The sequence below is a fragment of the Grus americana genome, chromosome 6 (assembly GCF_028858705.1).
Source record: "Grus americana isolate bGruAme1 chromosome 6, bGruAme1.mat, whole genome shotgun sequence".
NCBI lineage: Eukaryota > Metazoa > Chordata > Aves > Gruiformes > Gruidae > Grus > Grus americana.
In genome coordinates this window covers 13,151,856-13,172,930 of record NC_072857.1, presented here as the reverse complement: position 1 = coordinate 13,172,930, position 21,075 = coordinate 13,151,856, and the positions used below count along the sequence as shown (strand labels likewise).

Sequence of the window (21,075 nt, the reverse complement as noted above, 5' to 3'; positions counted from 1 at the left end):
CACACAACAAAGTGGGATTAGCTCTGTTTCGTTGCTAATACCGAGGAGCTCTATGACTAAATGCACCTTTCTCTTCCCAGCCATCATTAACGAGTTATTCTTCTTTTAGCTCAACTTCAGTCTGCTGCTTAACCATTAACTGTGTCTGTCTGTACCTAAAAATTATTTGAAATGAAACATTCAATTATTACAGAGTTTAAACACCCACAACATGGCTGCCATTTGATTTCTTTATTTCAGAAATGATAAAGCACTCCGGCTTTAAACTCTTGTTCTCTCTAACAGTAGCCGAGCCACTAAACTGATGACACATGGATTAACCAAACAGTCTAGCAAATCGTTGGTAGAAAGGGCTGTTTGTGAAGCATTTGGACTGCCGTCCGGATCCATTTGATGTGCAGGCGTTTCACAGTCATTACTCATTACCAGTCGCTTCCCAGTGCGGTGTGATTTTCCAAAATGTCCTTCTTCATTTTCACGGAGAAGGTCTCTACAGTCACTTTCAACTGCAACTGCACCCATTGAGCTTGTTTCTTGAGACTGTGGTAAAACCTGAATAAGATGAGGCCCAAAAGGTATTTTCTGCAGCTTTTCTGCTTTAAATGTTGAAAAGCCAAATTCATGGGTTAGTAATCTGCAGCCCTCTGGTTCACAGCCAACTTCCCTCTTCTTCCTCTTGCATGAGATGCTTGTCCTTTGCTCTGCACCAGTGCTGCTGGAACATGCCTGTTCTGGCACACTTGCCTTTGGACACTTGAAATATGCAGACACTGCTTTATTCAGGTACTGAAGATTGATTTCATGGGATGTTGCCTCAACCTAAGAAAACACCCAGGATACACTCAGTTAAAAGGAGATATGTTTCAATTCAGTGTTGCATGATCATCTTCCATGAATTACTTTGCTACATGAAGGGAAGGAATTTAAAATTCTTTCTCAGGCAGCAGTAAGACTCAGGGGGAGCTAAGCAAAATGTCAGTAATTCTCTGTTATCATTGCTATAATGGGGGCAAGGGAGGGCTTACCTCTGTGGGATTTAGCCAGACATCTCCATCACTGGGATTTTCTGCTGATTTTATGGCACATACCAGCATTCGAGTTATTGCTTCTTCTACACGGGCTTCATGATCCGAATCCTGCCTCGAGGGAACAGAAAGTGTTTGGAGATAGGTTAACACTTGGGTCTCTGCAGAAAGCTGGAAGATCTTGGGAGGAACTAAATGGATGGCCTGATTTTGAAAGCCATACTCATGTACGTGAAGTCAGTGAAAGGCTTCAGACTTTTGACTCTCCTACTTGTGTGTACAGCCCCCACAGCACAGGCTTTGGTGCAACTACCCTTCTGAATAAGGATTTGCAAAAAAGCAGATTCCAGAGTGTGTATGTAATCTTTTTTCCTTACTAGTGTTCTGTTAATTGGGTATGGTGCTTGAAATTACAATGCAATGTTAGCATTTAAATAATGTATGCATTGAGCTCTTGAGGACTAGAAGGACCATGAAAACACATCGCAAATTTTGTGTATCTACATGTTATGTCTAATCTGAGTACTTAAAACGCACAGGATGTTACATCAAGGCAGCAGCTATCTGGGGGTTACAGAGGCACAAAAGTGAGTCTTAAGGAAATTCAGGAAATATTTTATCATGTAACAGTAGCTGACATACTGCTGCAGTTTTAAATATCAGCAGAAGGAAAAACATGTTTCCTCTGAAAGCTCTCCTTCAAAATACGAAGTTAGTAACTGGCTGTTTGGTTTAGGCCTTCACATCCTGCACCATCCCTTTGGGCAGCTGGGTACTAGCTAGTGTAGGATAACAGAACAAAACTTTATATGATCTTTTTTAGCTTGCTTTCCCACTTCACTGAATTTCTTGTTTGGAGAGTCTTACTGTCTCCTTCCACATACAAGATGGGTGGTCTGGTTACTTCAATGAAAAGTGCCCAGGAGCGGGTATGTAAATCTGGTTTCACTGAGATGCTTAGACATACAAGTTTTGGAAGAAAGATGTAACCTTGTCAACCCACAGCCCTGAACTGCCTAATTGTGGCTTTGGGGAACATGTCAAGCAACCCATGCCTCTTGCTAGTATGAGTGTTGAAGCAGTGGTTCATCCTGGAACCCTGAGGAGAATTTGGGATAGAAGCAGGGGGAAGTGCTCTTAGCATTTTATGGCTTTGGATGCTTGGCTTATCAATGGCCCCATATAACAAACCCTCAAAAGAGAGTTTGGTATCGATGTGTGGAAATTATTTAAGCTGTTGCACTCCTGGTATTCTTCTTGGTCTGCTGAATACCAGGGTTGTACTGATTGCATGAGAGTATGTTAGGAAGCAAGGAGTACTCAAAGTAGCTCACATCCAGCTGAAAACAAATTAAACTTCTACTCTAAAGTCTTGCCAACATAATTAATGGTTTCACTAGGACTATAAATGTTGGCATGATTCACATCTGTCAATACGAAAGCAGCTGGTAACAGCTGCAAGCAAGAACTGCTTGATATGGTAATGGAAATGTTCTCAGTATTGTCTTTAGCATCCATGTCAGAATTTATTTTTATAGCTGGATTGCCTAACAGTGCTGCCACCATCAGCTGTAGGGATAATTTCTGTAAGGAACCATCACCTGGGTTGCAATAGCTATGCTTGTTTATGGCAGCTTTTGATATTTGGAGAAGAGGAGTGTGTGTGTGCCATTCATTAGCAAGATCCAGCAAACCCTCCTCTGCTCATGATGCCACACACAGCTACCTGCTCTTGCTGTCACCAGACTGGATCTTGGTGACTTCTGCAAGACCTTAATGACCAGAAAGACCATGAAGTTTAGCCCCTTTTTTTTTTTCTTGCAGCACATAAGAACAGCTAGAAATGCTATAGCTAATGCACCACCCAGGGAGTTACCAGCCTGGCACAACTGATCCAGTCCTGACCTGCTCCTCCAGATGGGCACAGTTTGTGAGGCACAGCTTAGGATAAAAACATGTGTGTTGCCATCAGGGTCTTTCTAAGCACGCAGCCAGTTCCTCTGGATTACCTCAAAAGCTGCTCATATTTAAGGCAGGCTTAAATGGCTGTTCTACAATATCATTGGTGCTTTCCCTGGCACTGGACACAGCCTGAATGTACTCGGGGCTGTATAAGAGCTCAAGATGGGCTGTGGGCCTGCTGTCCTTTCTAAATACATAGTCTCATCTGGAAAATTTCTCCATGAGGGAAACACCCAAGTGAGTTGTTCTACTCTGCAAATGCTTGGTTTGATGTTGGTATGAGAAATGTATTGTCTAGTCTTCAAACAGCAGCTGAATGCATGTGTTCACCCCCCTGAAGATCTCCAGTCCAATAAAGGGTGTGTGGTTTTTTTTTTTTCCAAAACACAACTATAAGTATTTTAGTGAGGCAGCTTTCACAGGCCATTTCAAAGGGTCTTTTTTATATTAAGCTAGGATTAATGATAAAGTAATTTGAATCAGAAAACCTTCTGGAGTATTGAGATGATATCCCTGGAACCATACCATACATACCAGTTAACATGAGCAAGAAAAAGCCTGGGGAAAAGAAAATTAATTAAATACTTGAGAAAATCCAACTCTAGGCAAATCAAAACTATCACAGAGAAATGAAAATTCAAAAATCCTCTGCCACCCCCTTCCTACCACATTAATCTGATTTAAATTCTAATTTAGCTTTGCATGTAAGCATGTGCTTGAGGTGAAGTTGCTGTTTTGTCATCTCCTACTCAGCACAAAGCTAGCTGGCCCATAAGAAATTGGACATGCAAAGTTTAGCTTGTGATTAATTGTTTGCCTGACTGAGGTAAACTTGCATGTGATTTCTGCTGAATTGGGGCTTCAGATCTGGAACCTTGGAAGGTTCTTCAGGAAAAGCTGTATCCATAAAGGCTCTTCCCTCCCCAGCCTCTGAATACAGCACACCCAGTAGGGCTGAACCTGGCAGGCCGGGGCAAAAGTCCATGCAGATGTGGAAGTGTTACATCAGTGACATAAAAAGGAAAATACCAGTTCAATCCAAGAGTTTATGCTGACAGTGATGGGATCAATGGATTCCACATAGTGCCACCAGTGCCTTGGAACGAGCAGGACCTGGAATTGGAAATACCGTGTTAGAGTACTAGCAGAAGCCTGAAGAAAGAGAAGATGTTTTAACTGAGGTGATGTGGGATGCAGAGGCAGAATGAGGCAAGGAATAGGGGTGGGAGGTGATCTTTACCTCTTTATTCTAAAGAGCCTTTTCTCAAGACTCACATCCCCACTCTCTCCTCCCATCGTATCAATACTGTCATGTAAGAAGTGGACATGATCCAGAACTACTTCTCATCCAAACCCCTCCTCATGTGAAGCAGGATTGTAACCTAACTGCTCTACGTAAGCAAGGTCCGGCTGTACCAAGGGAGCGCAGCTGGTGTAGCAGTGAGTGGGGCTTTAGAGAAAGTCTCAGCCAAGCGAGAATTCTTCTGTAAATTCTCCAACTGAGCAGACTTCCCAGTTCCTTTAGAAGGACTGCCAGCTGGCTTCCCCGAAAAGCAGGTATCCTAATGCTTATTAGGTGATTAACAATATGTAGCTTTAATTCTGGTAAATAATCACCAGTATTAAACTTGTCACTTTTAGTAGATAGGCTTTTAAAAGAAGGTGTCCCAGAAATCATGACAATCTAGTTTAGATCACAGCTTTACAACTATATCAGGATGATAGCTGTGACATAAAATTGATTCTAACCCATGGCTTTTATGGTAGAAAGACATTAATGTTGTTTTGATGATATAGTACAAGCTTTACAGATTACTGAACATTAGATTAACATAGAGCTATCAAGAAAAGCATAAAAGATGGTTTTTGACAGGGGATAAAAATGGTCAGAGATGGATAAAAATATACACTTCAGAATGGGGAAAGTGAAGCAATGATCTGTATCTGAATTGCAGACAATTCTTTTACTTGGTAGACACAAATGGTGTGAAAGAATGTTCTGCTACCTAGATAGCCCTGTGCTTCATTATATCAAAACACAGCTAATGAGAAAATGTCTGTGTAGGAAACAATGACTGTGGCCCTAGTCCTGCAAACACTTACTTACAGGACAGGCAAAGCAGAGTCATTTTTGGGCTGCAGGACAAAATGTTCTCCACAGGTTTCAATTTAAGTCAAACAAAAAAAGCAGTGGCTCTCTAAAGGTCAAAAACATTTGGAAATTGTACTTCGATCCAGTACAGCATACAAAACAGAGAAGGAAGTCAGTCTGTGGAGGGCCATTATTTAAAAAATATCACCAATTAGTTATTCCTGGCATTTCCATACAAAACCCTAGGCAGACTGAAGCCAAAACTTGTTTTCTACACAGAACAAGTTTGAGTGGTGCTTTTATCACAGAAACCTACACTTTAAATGAAAAGCACAGTTGCATTAGCTGCAATGGGTTTATCTGTTAGGAAGTGTTTGCCCATGTTTCATTGACGGCAGAATCATACAAAAAACCCCCCACTCATCTGCTCTCTAGGGGATTTTGTGTTGCACTGTTAAAGTATCTAGGTGCCCTCCAAATGACAGGGTATAACGATGAAGCCTGGAAAAGTATGGTGTACAGCAGAAGGCGTAGCTTCTGGAGTAAGTAGCTGTTTCCAACAACGAGGTGCTTACTGTGAGACTCGCATAGGAAGAGTGAGCTTGCAACATGCTGGAGAAGTGGATGAAGACACTAGGGAATTGGGGTATGGTGCAGAGGGAGTATGTTGCAAGGGAACAAAAGCAGGAGGCAAATTAAGGGAAGTGTATAAATGTTTCGGTAAGAGGCGCTGCCTGGAAAAAACAAGATGGAAATTAGGAATGGAACCTGCTGGCTCAACACAATTCATATGCAAAGCTGAGACAGAATTGCTTTGGGAAGAGGAGGTATAGCTAGGAGGAAAAGTGAATTCCCCCTAACTAGTCCAGTCTTTTCAAACCAAAGAGGAGGAACTTGGTCTTTGGAGAGACTAATCAGATTTTACTTGCCAGCAGGTTAAGGGTAATAACTGCAAAGTTGTGTATTTCTGCAGCCGGCACTGTTTGCTGATGCAATTTATAGAGGAGCTACAGAGCTGTGACTCAGAGGCAAAACAGGTACCATAAAGACGCTTACTCTCCCTCTTTTATTTTTGGGTAAGGTAACGCTTGTTAAAATAAGAATTTATGGCAGTAAGAAAACTGAAATTATCAAAAAGCAAAACGACTAAACCTTTAAGGAAGACAAAAAAGTGGGAAACAGTAATTAAAAATAAAAAATAAAGCTGGCAAGGGAGCACCAGAACTAACAAAAGACCAAAAAAAATTCAGCAGAGAGGAGTAGAGTAGAATTCTTCTACCTTTACAAACTGGTATTCTCCTAGGTTTGCAAACTAGATGCAAAAAACACCAAACAAAACCCCAACACCAAAACAAACAAACCACTATCACTGCCCCTGACTATCAGTTCTGCAATAAAATAAAGCAGATATCCATATGTTTGTTGAATATGGGACACAGATTTAGCTACATTTGAAACTGCATTTCAATAGGAAATGTGAAAGTAAACCACAGTGAAATAACACACACACAAAAAATGCTGCATGCATTTTATGGGGAAAATGTAAAGTGCAAAAGCAAGACAGAACTATTCTAAGCTAAGAGATAATTTTGTGTTAGCCTGCTTTCTACAGAATATATCTAGCTTTGTGGGCTGGGAAGATACCGATCTAAACAGCAACCAATCAGATAATTTTAATATTTAGGCTAGTGATAGGAAAATATAGCAGATGGAGCCAAAGTAGGACAGAAATCTCAGAAAAGATAAAATTAAATTCTAGTATGTAACAGGAGGAAAGAAACCACGAGAACAGTTGGGAGAGCAAGTGGGGCAATGCTCAAGACTTGTACAGCACAGAGAACAGAACAGGTTTAAATTCTCGATGGACGTGATTAACTTGATACAGTGCAAAGGTAGGGCAAAGGTGGAATTGCTTCAAAAAGAGAGCGTACCCTGAAGTGAAATATTATAACAAGAAATTCCTGCTCATTAGAAAAAGATATTTGGGTAAATGCGCAGGAAAAGGAAGCACCAAAGAACGTCAGTGTGATGGGAAGAAAAAGATGAGGGGCTGTGGAGGAACCCAAGCAAATCCCAGAGCTGTTTGCCACCATGGTAATGAAAAATAAGATAAATACTCTGCAGGAGCAGCACGTGAGGGCTGTGAGAGCACTGCCGCCTCAGCCTGTGCCCTGTCCTAGCCGGTGCCTGGCTGCACTGGTGCTTCTTACCCTCCTTCCCAAGCTGGTGTCTTCCCACCTGCTGAAACAGGGCACCCAGGGCCACTGGTGTCCAACACAGGCACAGCCCTGGGGAGCAGCACTGCGAACAGGAAGGGAATGGGGCTGTGGCCATGCTGTGTCCATAGGGACCCAGGCGGGGGACTGAGGGAAGCTCAGGGAAGAGGTGGAAAAGTAGAGTTAGGAACTGGCAGCTTTCACCTTTGGTTTACTCGATTTTTTGGGCACTTGGGGTTTTCCATGTGTGTTGCAGGCTAAGTGGTGTTTTCATCACCAATTCTAGTGTAAATTCACCTCCTGGACTTTTCTGCTTCTTCTGTGATGGAGATAATGGTTCTGGTGTCTAGATGTTGAGCTGGGCTGTCTGTCGCCTTTATGGGGTGACATGGGGCCAGCTCTGTAGTCTCCCACATAAACATTCTTTCTTCCTTCCCCAAAAAAGAATTATCAACCATCTACTATGCATAATGCTGTGGACAACTCTGAATTCTCCTTTACTATATTCACTTAAACTCTTCTCCAACAAAAGCATTTTTTTCACCTCTTTTAAAAAGTATTTTATATACTTTGAGCTGGAACATTTCATTGCCTTTTAAAAAGTTTGAATTACTGCATTTCCTGACTTATTACAACACTTCTTTTTGGTAACAATTACATTTTTCTTGGTTATTGAGACTGTCTGTTATGCTGTTCCCCACTTTAAGCCCAATCTGAAATTCTCAAGCCTTTTCTTTAAAGGTGACTGTCCTGGTTTCAGCTAGGATAGAGTTCACTTTCTTCATAGTAGCAGGTACAGTGCTGTGTTTTGGATTTAGGGTGAGAATAAGGTTGATAACACGCTGTTGGTTTGGTTGTTGCTAGGCAGTTTTTCATTAAGTCAAGGACTCTCCAGCTTTTCATACTGCCCCACCAGCGAGGAGGCTGGGGGTGCACAAGAATCTGGGAGGGGGCATGGCCAGGAAAGCTGACCCCAACTGGCCAAAGGGATATTCCATACCATCTGACATCATGCTCAGTATATAACTGAGAGGAAGCTGGTCAGGAGTGCGACTGTGGCCGGGGACTAGCTGGGCATTGGTGGTCTGCAGGTGGTGAGCAATTGTGCTGTGCATCACTTTTTTTTTATGTATTCTTTTATTATTATTATTCTCTTCCTCTTCTATTCAACTGTCTCTGTCTCAACTCACGAGCTTTACTTTTTTCCCCCGACTCTCTCCCCCATTTCACTGGGGCTGGGGAGTGAGCCAACGGCTGTGCTGTTGTTTTAGCTGCCTGCCGAGTTAAACCATGACAGTGGCACGCAGGGAAATCTCTCCCTGACTTTGTGAAGATTTCTGCTTGCTCAGGGTGGGGTTAGAAGTCAGAGGTCTGTTTGTGCTGTTGAGAGCTCTGACTGCCAAGCAGGATCCCATGGTGTGTTAGATACTGCAGCAGGAGCACAGAAAGAGAAAACCTTGCAGCTATACGCAGGAACTTAATGATAAGTGTAGTTGTGGACACAGACTGAGTTTGAGATGTGTTTCTTTAGATTTTCAGAAAGCAGGCAAGCAAAAGCGGGGGAGGAAAGCTTCTGAGCAGCAAACCACAGTGAGAGACAGCACGCAGTAATGTTGATCTTATTTTAAAATCATTTTTCCTACACTGTGACAATGTTTTTCAAGGCTGGAAGGGAGCATCCTTCTCGGACTTGACAGGCCTGAGACTAGCTCAATTAGGCCTTTCCTTCTGGTTTCTAGAGTGGCACTGCAGCTCCTCTGGCTTCAGGCTGCACCTGGGACACAAGGCTAGGAAGCAGGAGCGTGGGCAGCAGGTCAGCTGTGTGCTGCCTGTAACACCGTGGGTCCTGGTGTCCACTACCTCTCCTGTCTGCGGTAGCGTAAGAGAGAGTGGCATTGCTTGTGGGAGCCCAGTGTACAAGGTGCTTGCCCTCCGTTAGGAGGGCAGATGTGTGCAGCCTCACGTGCCTACCTTCAGACAAGCTGAGATGTGCTTTCTTGTCTTTTTACCATTGTCTAGTTATATGGGTATGGATTAAGATGAAGACGGAATAAGAACAGTTACATTAGCGAGCAGGAAGGAAGCAAGAATCTGGTGAGAAGTGGGGCAGGGGAAAGAATGATCAATGATTTTTGTATTTGTATAGCATCTCAGTTTTTCACAGCCTTTTCAGGTGAGATTCATCTTTCCTATTTTTAATCATCAAAAAGTTAAGCATCTATGTGCGTAAGCTCCTTTTATAGCCTGTACCGAAGGACAAGATGGGATGAATGTTCCTGCAGGACTGTAATTGTGTAAGACAGGGAGGATGTAGATGCCTTGTAGAGGTGCCAGGTTCTTCCCACTGACAGCAGACAGGACATCTGTCCTGGATGGGATTTACGTTGAGGGTGGTAGATCCTTCTCTAGCTCTTGTCACACTTGTCCCAGGGTGTGGGGTGGAAGATACTAGAACAGACATGTTTCGCCTCATTTGTGGTCTTTTAAGCAGTATTTGTACATTTGTGAAAACAATTAAGGTGTTACTAGAAATAGTGCAGCATTTTTGAACAAATAAAACAACATACCAATGCTTTTGGTGAAACCTCAGTAGTTCAGTGAACACAAATCCACCAGCAGTCAACCTCCTGCTCCACACTTACCACTCAGACTTGCAACCATCACATAGGTGACCAGGTCCAAATAGTTATAAGGAGCCCCTACATTTGCGTGACACAACTTGAGCTTGTAACTTTATGGATATAGTCATTTACAGCTGCAAACCCTAAAACTACTCAGCTGCCTATTTAAACAAGTTATATATCTAAATGTTATCATAATTTGTATCAAGAACAGATCACTAATGTATAACCAGAAGTTGTGTTAAGACCTCTGCGGAAATGCAGCCGACAGCCACTGGTCAAGTACAGGATGAAACCTTATAAAACCTAAAGTCTCAGCCAACTACCAAAATTCATAACAGAGATTCACCTCTGAACAAGACAGTTAAATGGTATAAAGGATGCGATCGAAGTACACGTCGTGCATTGGTACAATTTTATATGAAGGAATTCTGCTTTAAAGCCTTAAACGGGTGTAGAAAAATGGCTTGTAGCAAACAACGACCAGAAGGTGGCGTTAGACACATTAAGTTTTTGATATTCAAAGCTGCACTCACCCTACATGCAGTTGCTCTCCTGAATACCCAAGAACACCTTTGTCTTTATTTTTCAACCCTTTATTGTTACAATATCTAATCCAAAATGTTCTGTGTACCCTCTGGGAAGAAGTGGAGATGCTATGTATTATCACAAAATAAAGCTGGCTGCAAATTCTGCTGTAATTGTATTAATTCTACATGAAAACCACTGCTAAGCACATACCAAGGTTGTTATTATTTAGGGATCCTCTCCTTTGTTAACAAAGGAGTTCCTCTAGGTCATTCCTTTCTTCTCCATCAAACAGCAGCACTCCCCAGCCACCTGCCCCATAAGCTTCTGGATGAGATACTGGAAAGCACCACCCAAAAGGTGCGGATAAAATGGATGAAGGCAATACCTCACTGCTTCATCATTGCCTCTACACTACTTTCTCCTCAGAAATCCAAACAGTATCTCCTTCACGGCAATGCACACAACTTGTATTACTGAGCTGGCTCAAGATCTTTATTCCTAGAAAGATTAATTTGTAATTGCTTTAAGCCTAATTAAAATTAAGATCATATTAAAGGTTCACTACCATACTTGATCATTCCAAAGGGGATTATAAATTGAAATGGTGTTGGGGATCACAGATAATGCAATGCTGAATGAATGCAGCATTTTTATCAATAGTAAAAACTTGTTCTTTGTGCTTTAAATTAGTTTCACATTCTGCACTTTGTAAGGTGCAGTGTTCAATAATCATTTGTTTTATGAGTATGGTTAGGAGCTAATGTAATGCAACCAATGAAGGTTGATCACAGATTCCCTATTTGCAACTGTGCCAGCAGAAGAGCAAACTCTTCCCAGCTCATAGACATCATCTTCTTGTTTGAAACTACTATCTTGCTCCATTCTGCCATCTCACCAGTTCACAGGAGCACTTCTTACTCTGCCTCCTCAAAATTACCTGGATTAGCAAAAATCATTCTTTAAATTGTTGAAGGCTGCTGGGTTTGCCAGCTAGGGGCAAGAGAATACTTGCACAAGTCGCTGAGCTGGCAAGTCAAAAGAAGTGACAATGTCTAGTAGGAGAATGGTGAAAAGGCTCTAGAAGTGGCAACTCCACTGTCTTAAGCAGTTGGAGCAATGAATGTTGCAAAATTCCTCTGGAAAGGCCTGACAGTTTGAGATGCGCGGGAGTGCGTTACAAGGACGTGCACTGCTGAACAATGAAAAAGGGTAATTCAGACTCCAAATACAGACCATGTTGATTAAATAAGGAAGGACGCTATTTACGGCAGGAGACTAGGAATTAAGAGTCCTGAGCCCCGCTCTCGTATTGGTGCTGACTGCCTGTCAGCCAGGCACTTATAACTGAACTTTCTCAGTAAAACAGGGTTAATAATATCCTCACATCCTTGTAAAGCACCATGAAACCTCTGGATGGTGTGCGCTCTAAATGCAAGTATCATTATTACAATACTTTGCTATTAAAGCAACAAGTTGGGCCAATGTTCCCTGGTGAAGGTTATTCACTATCAAAATACAAGTTCCTTTGTTGGCTCTACACGCTCATTAATCAAATACATTTTATGGAACATACTGGTTTCAGAGTAGACAGGAGTACTGTTCAAGAAAGTTTTAAAGCAGACAAATTGGAGGTGATTGCAAGAACTGTGATGGAATTGGGCAGCTGATTGAACTAACTCTCCAAATATTTGCGGTTTTTGTACAAAAAAGGTTAGTAAAATAACTGTGAGCAAAGAAAGTTTCCATGCTGAGAGAAATATATCAATCCTGAGTGCAGAGTGTAGGGAGAGGGAACTTCCACAGTCAATTTGTTAAGATTTCCTAGCCCTTAATGAGCCAGTTAAATAATTTACTAAATCTTTAAAGTAATGTAAAGCTCATGCGTGAATGGTACCTGTCCTGGACTGAGCGTAACGATGTGGGCTGTTGTATTCCTAAACTCGGGAAAGCGTTTCAGATCAGGTTTGGCAACGTTGACTTTGCTGAATACGCTGGATTCCTCATAAGGGATCCTGGTGGGATAAAGGAAACTGGTGTCGCCAGGTGGAAAGAGGTGCCATCTCTTCCTGAAAATAGAAAGAAGATAAAAATGTATTCAGTGCATGTCAGTTACAGCAAAGAACTAAAGGCAGTAGCAAGGTTTTCAATAAAACATAAATCTGCCTCGCTGTGTGAATCTCCTACGCAGTGAGAACACAGGCAGTACTTACAGGCTGTCTCCTAAAAGTGTTTTTAAAATATTCCACTTTTTAATTTTTTTAACTGAAAAGATTTACAACTTCTCACCAATTATTTTAAAAAGGCATATAAAATAAAATTTAAAAAAAAGCTCTCCCATCTGGTTCCTCCTTCTTCCCTTTTACGGAGCAACACACAGTATTTACAGATGCTCAGCATTAAAAATTGCTCTACAAACCAGGGGCAATAGTTTTGTTAGAGACAATGTGCTTTCATTCACTGGATGAATAGTTGCTGCACCCATGTTTGTTTTAAAAGGAGGGCATTGTGCATTTTGGATGGCAACAGTAAAGGGGTATGGATGTGATCTTCTGTTTCCTCTCATCACCTACAGTATTTATTTGGCCATTAGTCACAAACCCCTCATTCTTAGTAAAACTCACCTTGATGCCCCCATGCCAAAGATGGCATAAATAAGAGACATCTATAGACATAAACACCCTGAAACACCTATATCTTTTGTGTTATCAGTACCACATGATGAAAATGTGGCTTGTGTGGGCTACTGAGTTTAAGAACTTACTGGCATGACTAAATGCCCAGACGGAGCAGGACAGGGTTGTTCTGCTCATGAGGGCACTCATGTTCCAGGTTGCTCTCTATGTGCCCAAAGAAGTGGTTCAACGCGCCATAGTGCAGGGCCAAGCAGAGCTGAGACACTGACCTCGTCCTCAGGAGCTCATGTCTGTCTTTCACTTGCACAGACCAGATCAAAGAGAGAAAAAGAATATGCCAGAACTGGTGGTGCCAGTTTTATGGGTACTATAAATGAAATATCTTAGCAGGTGCATATGTAATTTAGAAATAGGAGTTTTATATGGCAGTACTTTAGGTAATGGAAATAACCAGAAAGGAATACACAAAGAGAGAATTTATTACATTTAAGAGGTGTCAGACAATCTGTACAACAGTGACCCATGCACTAAGCAATGGGAAAATAAAGGTAGTACTTTACAGCACTGTTGGACAATTTGTGCAGCTCTCCTCCTTGTTTCAGACTCTAGTGAGACCTTTTCTTTCTGTCCCTTTCCTTGGTACTCACTTCTTGCTTTTTGCCTACTGCTTCTGGTTGTCAGTTCTAAGTCACAGATCTGACAATGGGAGAAAAGCAGCCAAATGGCACGCAAACACAAGAGACAGGAATAGCAGGATAGCCAGAACTGTGGAGATCGGCACAGATGGAAGTGCCATAGGCTGCTGATGTTTCTTGGTAATTACCAAGACTACTACTGGGTGCAAGCACAAGAAATGGTTCTCCTGAAACCCAAGCCCTATTGCAACTTTATATTTTGCCCTCCAAGCTAGACCCTCTGAAGGTGTAGAAAATAACTAGGTTAGGAGGCTCATAGGTTAATCCTGCAAGCTCATGACAAAGCAATATCATGAAGCAAAAAATTAAGAAGCCCAAGGGATGCAAGGAGGAAATTCAAGATAGCAACAAAAGGCTAAGGAGTCATCCCTGGCTTTCCTGCAAAGGCAAATCTATTTAAGTTTAGCATAAGCTTATATTCTGTTACAAAGCCTCTCTTGTTTGTGAGTCTCAAAAGGGAATCTTTCTGCTCTGAAGAAGCACAGGATTCACAAGCTTGTGGAAGTTTGCAATCTATTTATAGGCTTTGCTCTGAAGAGGAAAACAACTTTGTCTTTTCAGGCCATGCAAAGGCTTTAGGCTTTTTCCTTCCCTGAGAGGAACACAGGTTTTGTCCTACCAGAGGAGGAGGAAGCGTCTTGGGAAGGCAGGCAAAATTGCTACGTGATGCTGGATCTCTGGCTCCAGTTCAACACCTGAAGGTACAGATCAAAGAGGCAGGGCAGGTATCACGACTGCTAGAATACTGTACTTATTTAGCATACCCAGTATTTAGGTGGATCCTTAGAAGATATTTAGGCATGTAAGTCTCATGGTTTTCAGTGAGATTTCTGGCTCCTAAAGACATTTAAGTGCCTGGACTTCAATGCGTAATGCTTACTGATGTGGTCTGAAGTCTACAGGACTGGCTGCAGCAAAGCACAGTGCTGAGGGCGGCTTCCAGAGCATCTCTGCTGCACGTTCACCCAAGAATCTCAAGGCTGTTTATAAACATGAATGAAAACCTGCCTGAGAGCTAAACCAAGTTACCCTTCTTACAGATAAGATGATGACAAATTCATTTGCCTCAGGCCTTAAAGTCAGTCAACCTGTGGCACTGCCCAGCATAGAAGCCAGCACGCTGACTTCCAGTCCTGCACCTTAATCACAAGACCACTGTGATTTTGCTATTTTATAAAATGTCAGAGTATTTAATCACATTAAAATCCCACTGGCCAATTACTCCTCCCACTCTATACTATCAAACCTAAAAAAATGCATGCAACTTGTTTTGTTCCTCTAGCATTACTCTAGCAATAATAGATAACAAAAAACCCCTGAGGCCAATATCCAAGGAAAGGAGAAAAACAAGAATGGGGAAAAAAAAAAAAAGACAGCATGCAAACAGGCAGAAAGATACAGCAACAAAGCCACATGCTTCAAACTAATTTCGGAGCCTCAAGTGTCCCTTTCAACTTTGCTCACAGCTGGCTGCTCCCATCCTGATGTTCCCCTTTTAAATTAATTCTAGCAGGCTATTAGAGGCTCTTGCACAGAGAATATCGTAAAAGTCTGAAGTAGTTTATTTCTATTTTGTTTCTGGGTTTTTTACTTTTAACTCTTTATCTCCTAATTCCAAATTCTTGAATTCTTAACTACTAGGAAGATTAAAATGTTTATCATTGGACCACATCACACACAGATCAGAAGAGATCTTCCTCAAACAGAAGAACATAAAATTGCGTTACCTCCATGACCCAGTCAAACTCCAACCCCTTGAAGTTCTGCCATTTCCTATAGAAAAGTACTGATGTTCTTCAATCATCAAGAGCTCAGAAAACTAAAATATTCAGGACCTAGAATTAATACTGAAGAGTCCAAAACTAACTTTATAGCACAGTATAACTTTCCCTTGTGTTTGTTGTACATATATGCACTCATTACCTTCCTTGTACTTGCAACACTAAGTTGCAGCCGTATGAGTCCAAATGGCAGGGAGTGTTTGCTCCTTCAGAACCAATCCACAGTGTGCTCTCTTTTCCACCTCTTCTGGGAAAACCAAAGTCAGACCACCTTATATCCTACAGCAATGAAAAGGTTATTTATGTAAGCTGTTAAACTGATTCACATCCTACCCCCAGTTGTCTGAGTCTCTTGTCTTCTCCCTCCACTGCTCAATCGGTCTTTATCCACTGCAGTTGCTACTCCTTCGTGGGGTTCCCAAATGCATGGCCTGTGCCCCTTCCTCCAAAATTCTCCTCTCTAGTAGCGTTTCTTCTGACTTTCTTCTTTTTCTGTCTGACTGCACAGTCTCCTAGATCTCTGCCTCCAGTTCTCATCCCAGTCTTTCATATCACACAAGTTACCATTTGCTCTGCAGAAAAACTGCCCGACTGCTCATGGCCACACGTGGCTTCTTTTCCTTCTTTTCAAACACTCTGGTTTTTTTGGTTTTTTTTTTTTTTTTTTCTCCTTTCTCCACCCTAAACCATCCATCCAAGCTCAGGACTGCTTTTAGAAAAATTCTGATATATGACATTTAAAAAAAGAATGGAAGGAAGGAAGGAAAAATCCCTATTCCCTTTTCAAACCAACTGATAATCCATGTGGCATATTTGCTCTCTGCTCCTGTCTCAGCTTTCTCCATGTATTCCAGAAACGCAGATTTTTATCCCACTTCTGACCCAGTGGTATGCTGGTTTTTTTAACGTTTCTTATCATTTAATGGACATGTTCTTCTCCTGCCTTTGCAACTGCGGAGGCAGTGAACTTAAAACAACTTGATTACATAGTAAGAAAGGGCAGAACAGGTATGCATCTGTTACAAACATAATCCTGGAGCTTTCCAGTCCATTGATCCTCCCACAAACAATCCCTTGGGCATGACAGCTGGAACAAGGGACAGTGAGGTATTTTTCAGATAGTTCAAGGGTTTTGCATGATGGCTCTGTATAGCTTGGATAAAGCTTTCCCATCTTTCTATGGCTCACCCTGCCACCTGCAGGGCCTGATCATTTGTTTATTGGAAAGCATTTGAAGTGTACTGGCCAGAGATACTGGTGCCTTTTGGCTGGAGCCCCAGACTGAGCCTTAGGAAACAGAGATTCAATTCCTGGCTTCCTGATGGTCTCAGGCAAATCACTTCATCTCTGAGCTTTATTTTTCCCATCTTGAAAGGGAAGATAACGGTATTTGTTCTGTTTCAGTAAAGCGCTTTGGGGTCATTCACATCACCTAACTTTAGGAACCTAATTTAAGCTCGGCGCCTGCTCTTGTCAAAGCACTCTCAATCACCCCTTGGAAAAGCCTCTCTCTTTCCTCTGTCTATAAAGAGAAAATAGGAGTCTAGCTTCCTAATTTAAGTATGTAAGCTAGCTGCTTGCAGACAGGTGGATGACTATCCTTTTTTAAGATCTATGAATGAGAAAAACTACAGCTAGACATTATTATAAGGATGACTTCACCATGACTCTGTATCAGGAAACCCTCAAAATGAGTGATAGCCTTCCCAAAAATTAGGTGTTGCTAAAGATTCTGAATTTCAGAGTTATTGATTTTAAAGATATCACTTGAAAAAAATGCAGAAGTGTAATATAAACATTTGTCAAAGGCAGCAAAAAAATCAAAAAGAAAAAGTTGCTCCTATAGATTTCAGCAGCCATAAAATTTAAAATCCAATACAACTATTTCAGTGATAAAGTTAAGCGTAACACAATCTCTACACTTTAATCTCACACCTAAATAGTTTTTGTATTTTGTTACAATTTAAGTGGAAAGAAAGCACACATAATCAATATTAGATTTAAAAGAACTTTTTGAAAATGCTGCAGTGGTAGTAAATAGTTGAAGCGATTATGGGTAAAATAGTTTTTAACCAATGAACTGAAAAGGAACTGGTAAGATTACTGAAATCTTGTCACAGTGGGTTCCTTTTCTACAATAAAAAGCCACAGTAAGAAGAAATGCACTAAAAGGTGTTCCAACCATAACAGATGGCACATTACTTGTGAATTATATTTATTTCATTTGCTGCTTATAATGAAGTTAATCTGTACCCGTATGTCACTTTAAAAGGTCTCATTTCTATTTAAACTTCACGCGTATATCTCGCTTCTGATTTATATCTCAAATCCTGTAATGAAATATCAACTGAAGAAAAAATGTAAGATGCTAGATACTGCTCATAGATTAGAATAATGGAATCATTACCTTAGCCCACACAACTGTAAATGATAAACAGTGCAATCTAAATTTCAAACAACTTCTAAATGGCCCTATTAATCACTATAAATAACAGTGCAGTTGGCCTTCTTTTCCCCTTCAAGTCACCTTATGTAAATCTAAATAAAATCTAAAAAGAAAAAAGGCGTTATCATCAAATTCACGCAAGAATTGAGGACAATTTCTACAAAGAACTCTTTTGGCTAGTATAAATTGTGTAGCAGTGTTTCAAAAGCCATATGAGTCTGGAACCGATGGATGCATTTCACTCCCATGCCTGTGAAACTGGCAGATGACATACACCATATTTGCTTGCATAACACCATCAATTTTTTACTTCCCAGATTCTGCTTTAAAAAAAATCCATGGCATAATCATTACGTGTGTCTGTTCTAAAAGTGCAGTACAATCTGTTGCTTGTTAGAGGTCAGGTGATGAGGTTGTGGCATGACACCTGTACTGAAATGCAATTCCTGGCACCTCAATTTTGTTCTTGAATGGGGGCAAGGGGAAGAAGGAGGTAGGAAAATGGTTGTTTCCTTCAAGTGTGTTTTTATTGACTGAATGAAGCAGCAGGCTATTCAGGTCTTCTGAGCTGCTATTATCCTGTGCTGTAAAACACAAAAAATGCTGTCTGTTGAGGCAGAAAGAGAGAAGACCAAGGCAGGACCACGGATAGAGGAAGTCACTGAAAGATCTAGGGAAGCCTGAAACATCCCTGAAGCCTCCCAACTTAGTTCAAACAACACAACCCAGTATGAGAGTCATGCAGCCCAAGTTTATGTGATCCTGGTTGTGTTTCAGTGCCCTTAAGAAGGGAGGGGAAAAGAAAGTAAGGTAAGATGGTCTCTGTGCCCAAACCTTACCTTCTGACCCACAGAACAATGGGAAAGGAGACAGTCTGAAAAAAGACTGAGCACTGGAAAATACTAATTTTACTGGTATAAAAGAATAAAATACATATAAGGAGCATGGGAAATCTTTCTGAGGAAATAATTTAATTAATTTGAGGGGGCTTATCATTTTGTACTCTTTGTCATCCCAGTGATACAGTGTTTGCAGGGAATTATGATTCCATCTTCACATTTGAAAGTATAGAAATGAATAAGGCTTCATTTACTATTCTGTCTTTTTGAAAAAATACACCTTTTGTATAGCTATCCTTAATTTTGCCCTCTTACAATTTGCAAGGAGAAGAAGCAGGAAGGTAGATGAACCAATACATTGAAATAGCAGATAGACATGGAGAAAGTAAAAGAAAACACCCTGGGTAGGTGTCCTAACACCTGCATTTGGAAATTACCATAGATTATGTACTTCCATGGACAGGTTACTTCATGTACTTTACCTTCTCCACATACAATCAAGGTATAATAATCCTGCAGACTCAGAACCCCTCCTCCTTGCAAACAGTTAACCTGAAGATATTAAGGGAAGGAACTGTGCTATTTAAGAAAATGACCCACAAGGCAAAACACAGAGCATAACCATGTTTCAGCCTTGTTGCTACAAGTGAATCCATGCCGTCAAATCCTCTTCCCCGAGTGGAGCTGTTAATTCGAGTACCATTTGGGTACAAAGTGAATCTGGGGCAGCAGCAGGGTCTGGAGTCTGCAATGCGCCCAGGCGTGCTGGGTGCCTGTCATCTCCACACCCTACTCCCACTTGCTTTCATACCTTCAGCAGAGGCGCAGGGAAGGTCTGCAGCTGCAGAGGTCACGCACATGACTCGGTGCTCCCTGAGCCTGCCCAGTCACAAAATGATGCTGGGCTAAATGGGGACTACTGCCAAACTGGTAGTTGTTTTTGTCACTTGTGGTGGTGTTTTTAAGCACCTACGGAGACCCAGAATTTTAGATGGCTGCCATTTGGTACTAGCTCTCTGTTAGCCTGAGAACCAATAGCTTTTATTGCAAAATTTTAAAATAAATGGCCAAAGGAGCAGAGAGGGGATAGCAGTAGGGGCTTCAGAAGCATTCAGAACTAGAATGAGATAATATTAATGCTTTACCTGGAAAATTTCTGGCTTGTCTTCAAATATCCTGGCAATGTATTTGTAGTCAGCATAAGCCCAGTATTTGGAGTACTCATAACAACTGAATGGTCCAGAGAGACAAGAAGGCTGCCCACAACTCCAAGCCAAAAACTCTTCAAGTGTAGCCTCCACATAGCTACACCTGGTTTCAAACTGGGGAACTAAAGGAACAAAAGAAAAGCCAAATATTACATGAGCGCTGAGCACAGAAACAGTAAAAATAATACATAGTTTCTCTCTCAGCTCTGGTTAAATGCAACATGAGATACGAAGTGGGACTGGGTGGCTTGACCATAAAATGGTTCAATAAAATGGTTCTCGTCACCTAGCTCACAATTGAAGTCTGAGACTATTGCTTTTTCATTAAGGTGTAAGTGAATGACTGTTACTTTGAACTTGCTGTGAGGTAAAAGCACACCAATAGTTACTGTTGTTCATGTGCAAAGCACCCTTCGGTACAGTAACTCAATAATACGCCCAAGTTCCCGAAGCAACTGAGAGCCCATCCTTTGCTTCATCTCCCTTCTTAAGTGTGAACTGCAAATGTGCACACAAGTATTTGTGTACCCTTTATTTTGTCTCCATGGATGTATGCAGATGAACATGTTCATCTTTCCCACCTAAAGCAATAACCAAATCAGCACAGTAATGCATAGGAAGAAAATTATGGAGCCACAAACGTGCCAATAATCCATCTAAAATGCTGTGTGTCCTTATTTTTCATTTGGGATCGACAAAAGCATATTGCGATGTTCCTTGGCAGACAAAAGTATTTACCAGCAGTGTTCTGCTCCCGTCATGCTTTGGTCAGGCTGACTGACAGCCTTTCAGCTCAAGGTCAGGTCAATTGGAAGGCCTACAAGACAACCCACATCATAGCATACTTTACTTCTGGCTAATCGGACATCTTCATTTTCCACAGTCACTAATTGTGCCAGCTACAAAGAGACCTATCCAATGTTAAAAGAAAAAAAAAAAAAATCACTCCTTACTATAACTACTACTGCGGAAAAATTACTGCAGCCTGCATGAATGGCAATGACAGAGCTGCAATTTAACCTTGTG

At 41.4% G+C, this 21,075-nt stretch overlaps 1 protein-coding gene across 2 annotated transcripts in view; it reads right to left on the bottom strand.

Moving 5' to 3' along the window:
* Nucleotides 1-216: 216 nt before the first annotated feature.
* The window catches only part of HSPBAP1 (HSPB1 associated protein 1), a 36,707-nt gene continuing 15,848 nt past the window's right edge, over nt 217-21,075 (bottom strand). For both annotated transcript variants that reach the window (XM_054829568.1, XM_054829567.1), the window contains exons 3-8: nt 19,987-20,171; nt 15,699-15,835; nt 12,342-12,513; nt 4,017-4,100; nt 1,026-1,136; nt 217-819 (exon numbers count right to left, since the gene is read on the bottom strand). In XM_054829568.1, the coding sequence (XP_054685543.1) occupies nt 262-819; nt 1,026-1,136; nt 4,017-4,100; nt 12,342-12,513; nt 15,699-15,835; nt 19,987-20,171 (1,247 nt within the window). In that variant the 3' untranslated portion in view covers nt 217-261. The remainder of the gene's footprint in view (nt 820-1,025; nt 1,137-4,016; nt 4,101-12,341; nt 12,514-15,698; nt 15,836-19,986; nt 20,172-21,075) is intronic.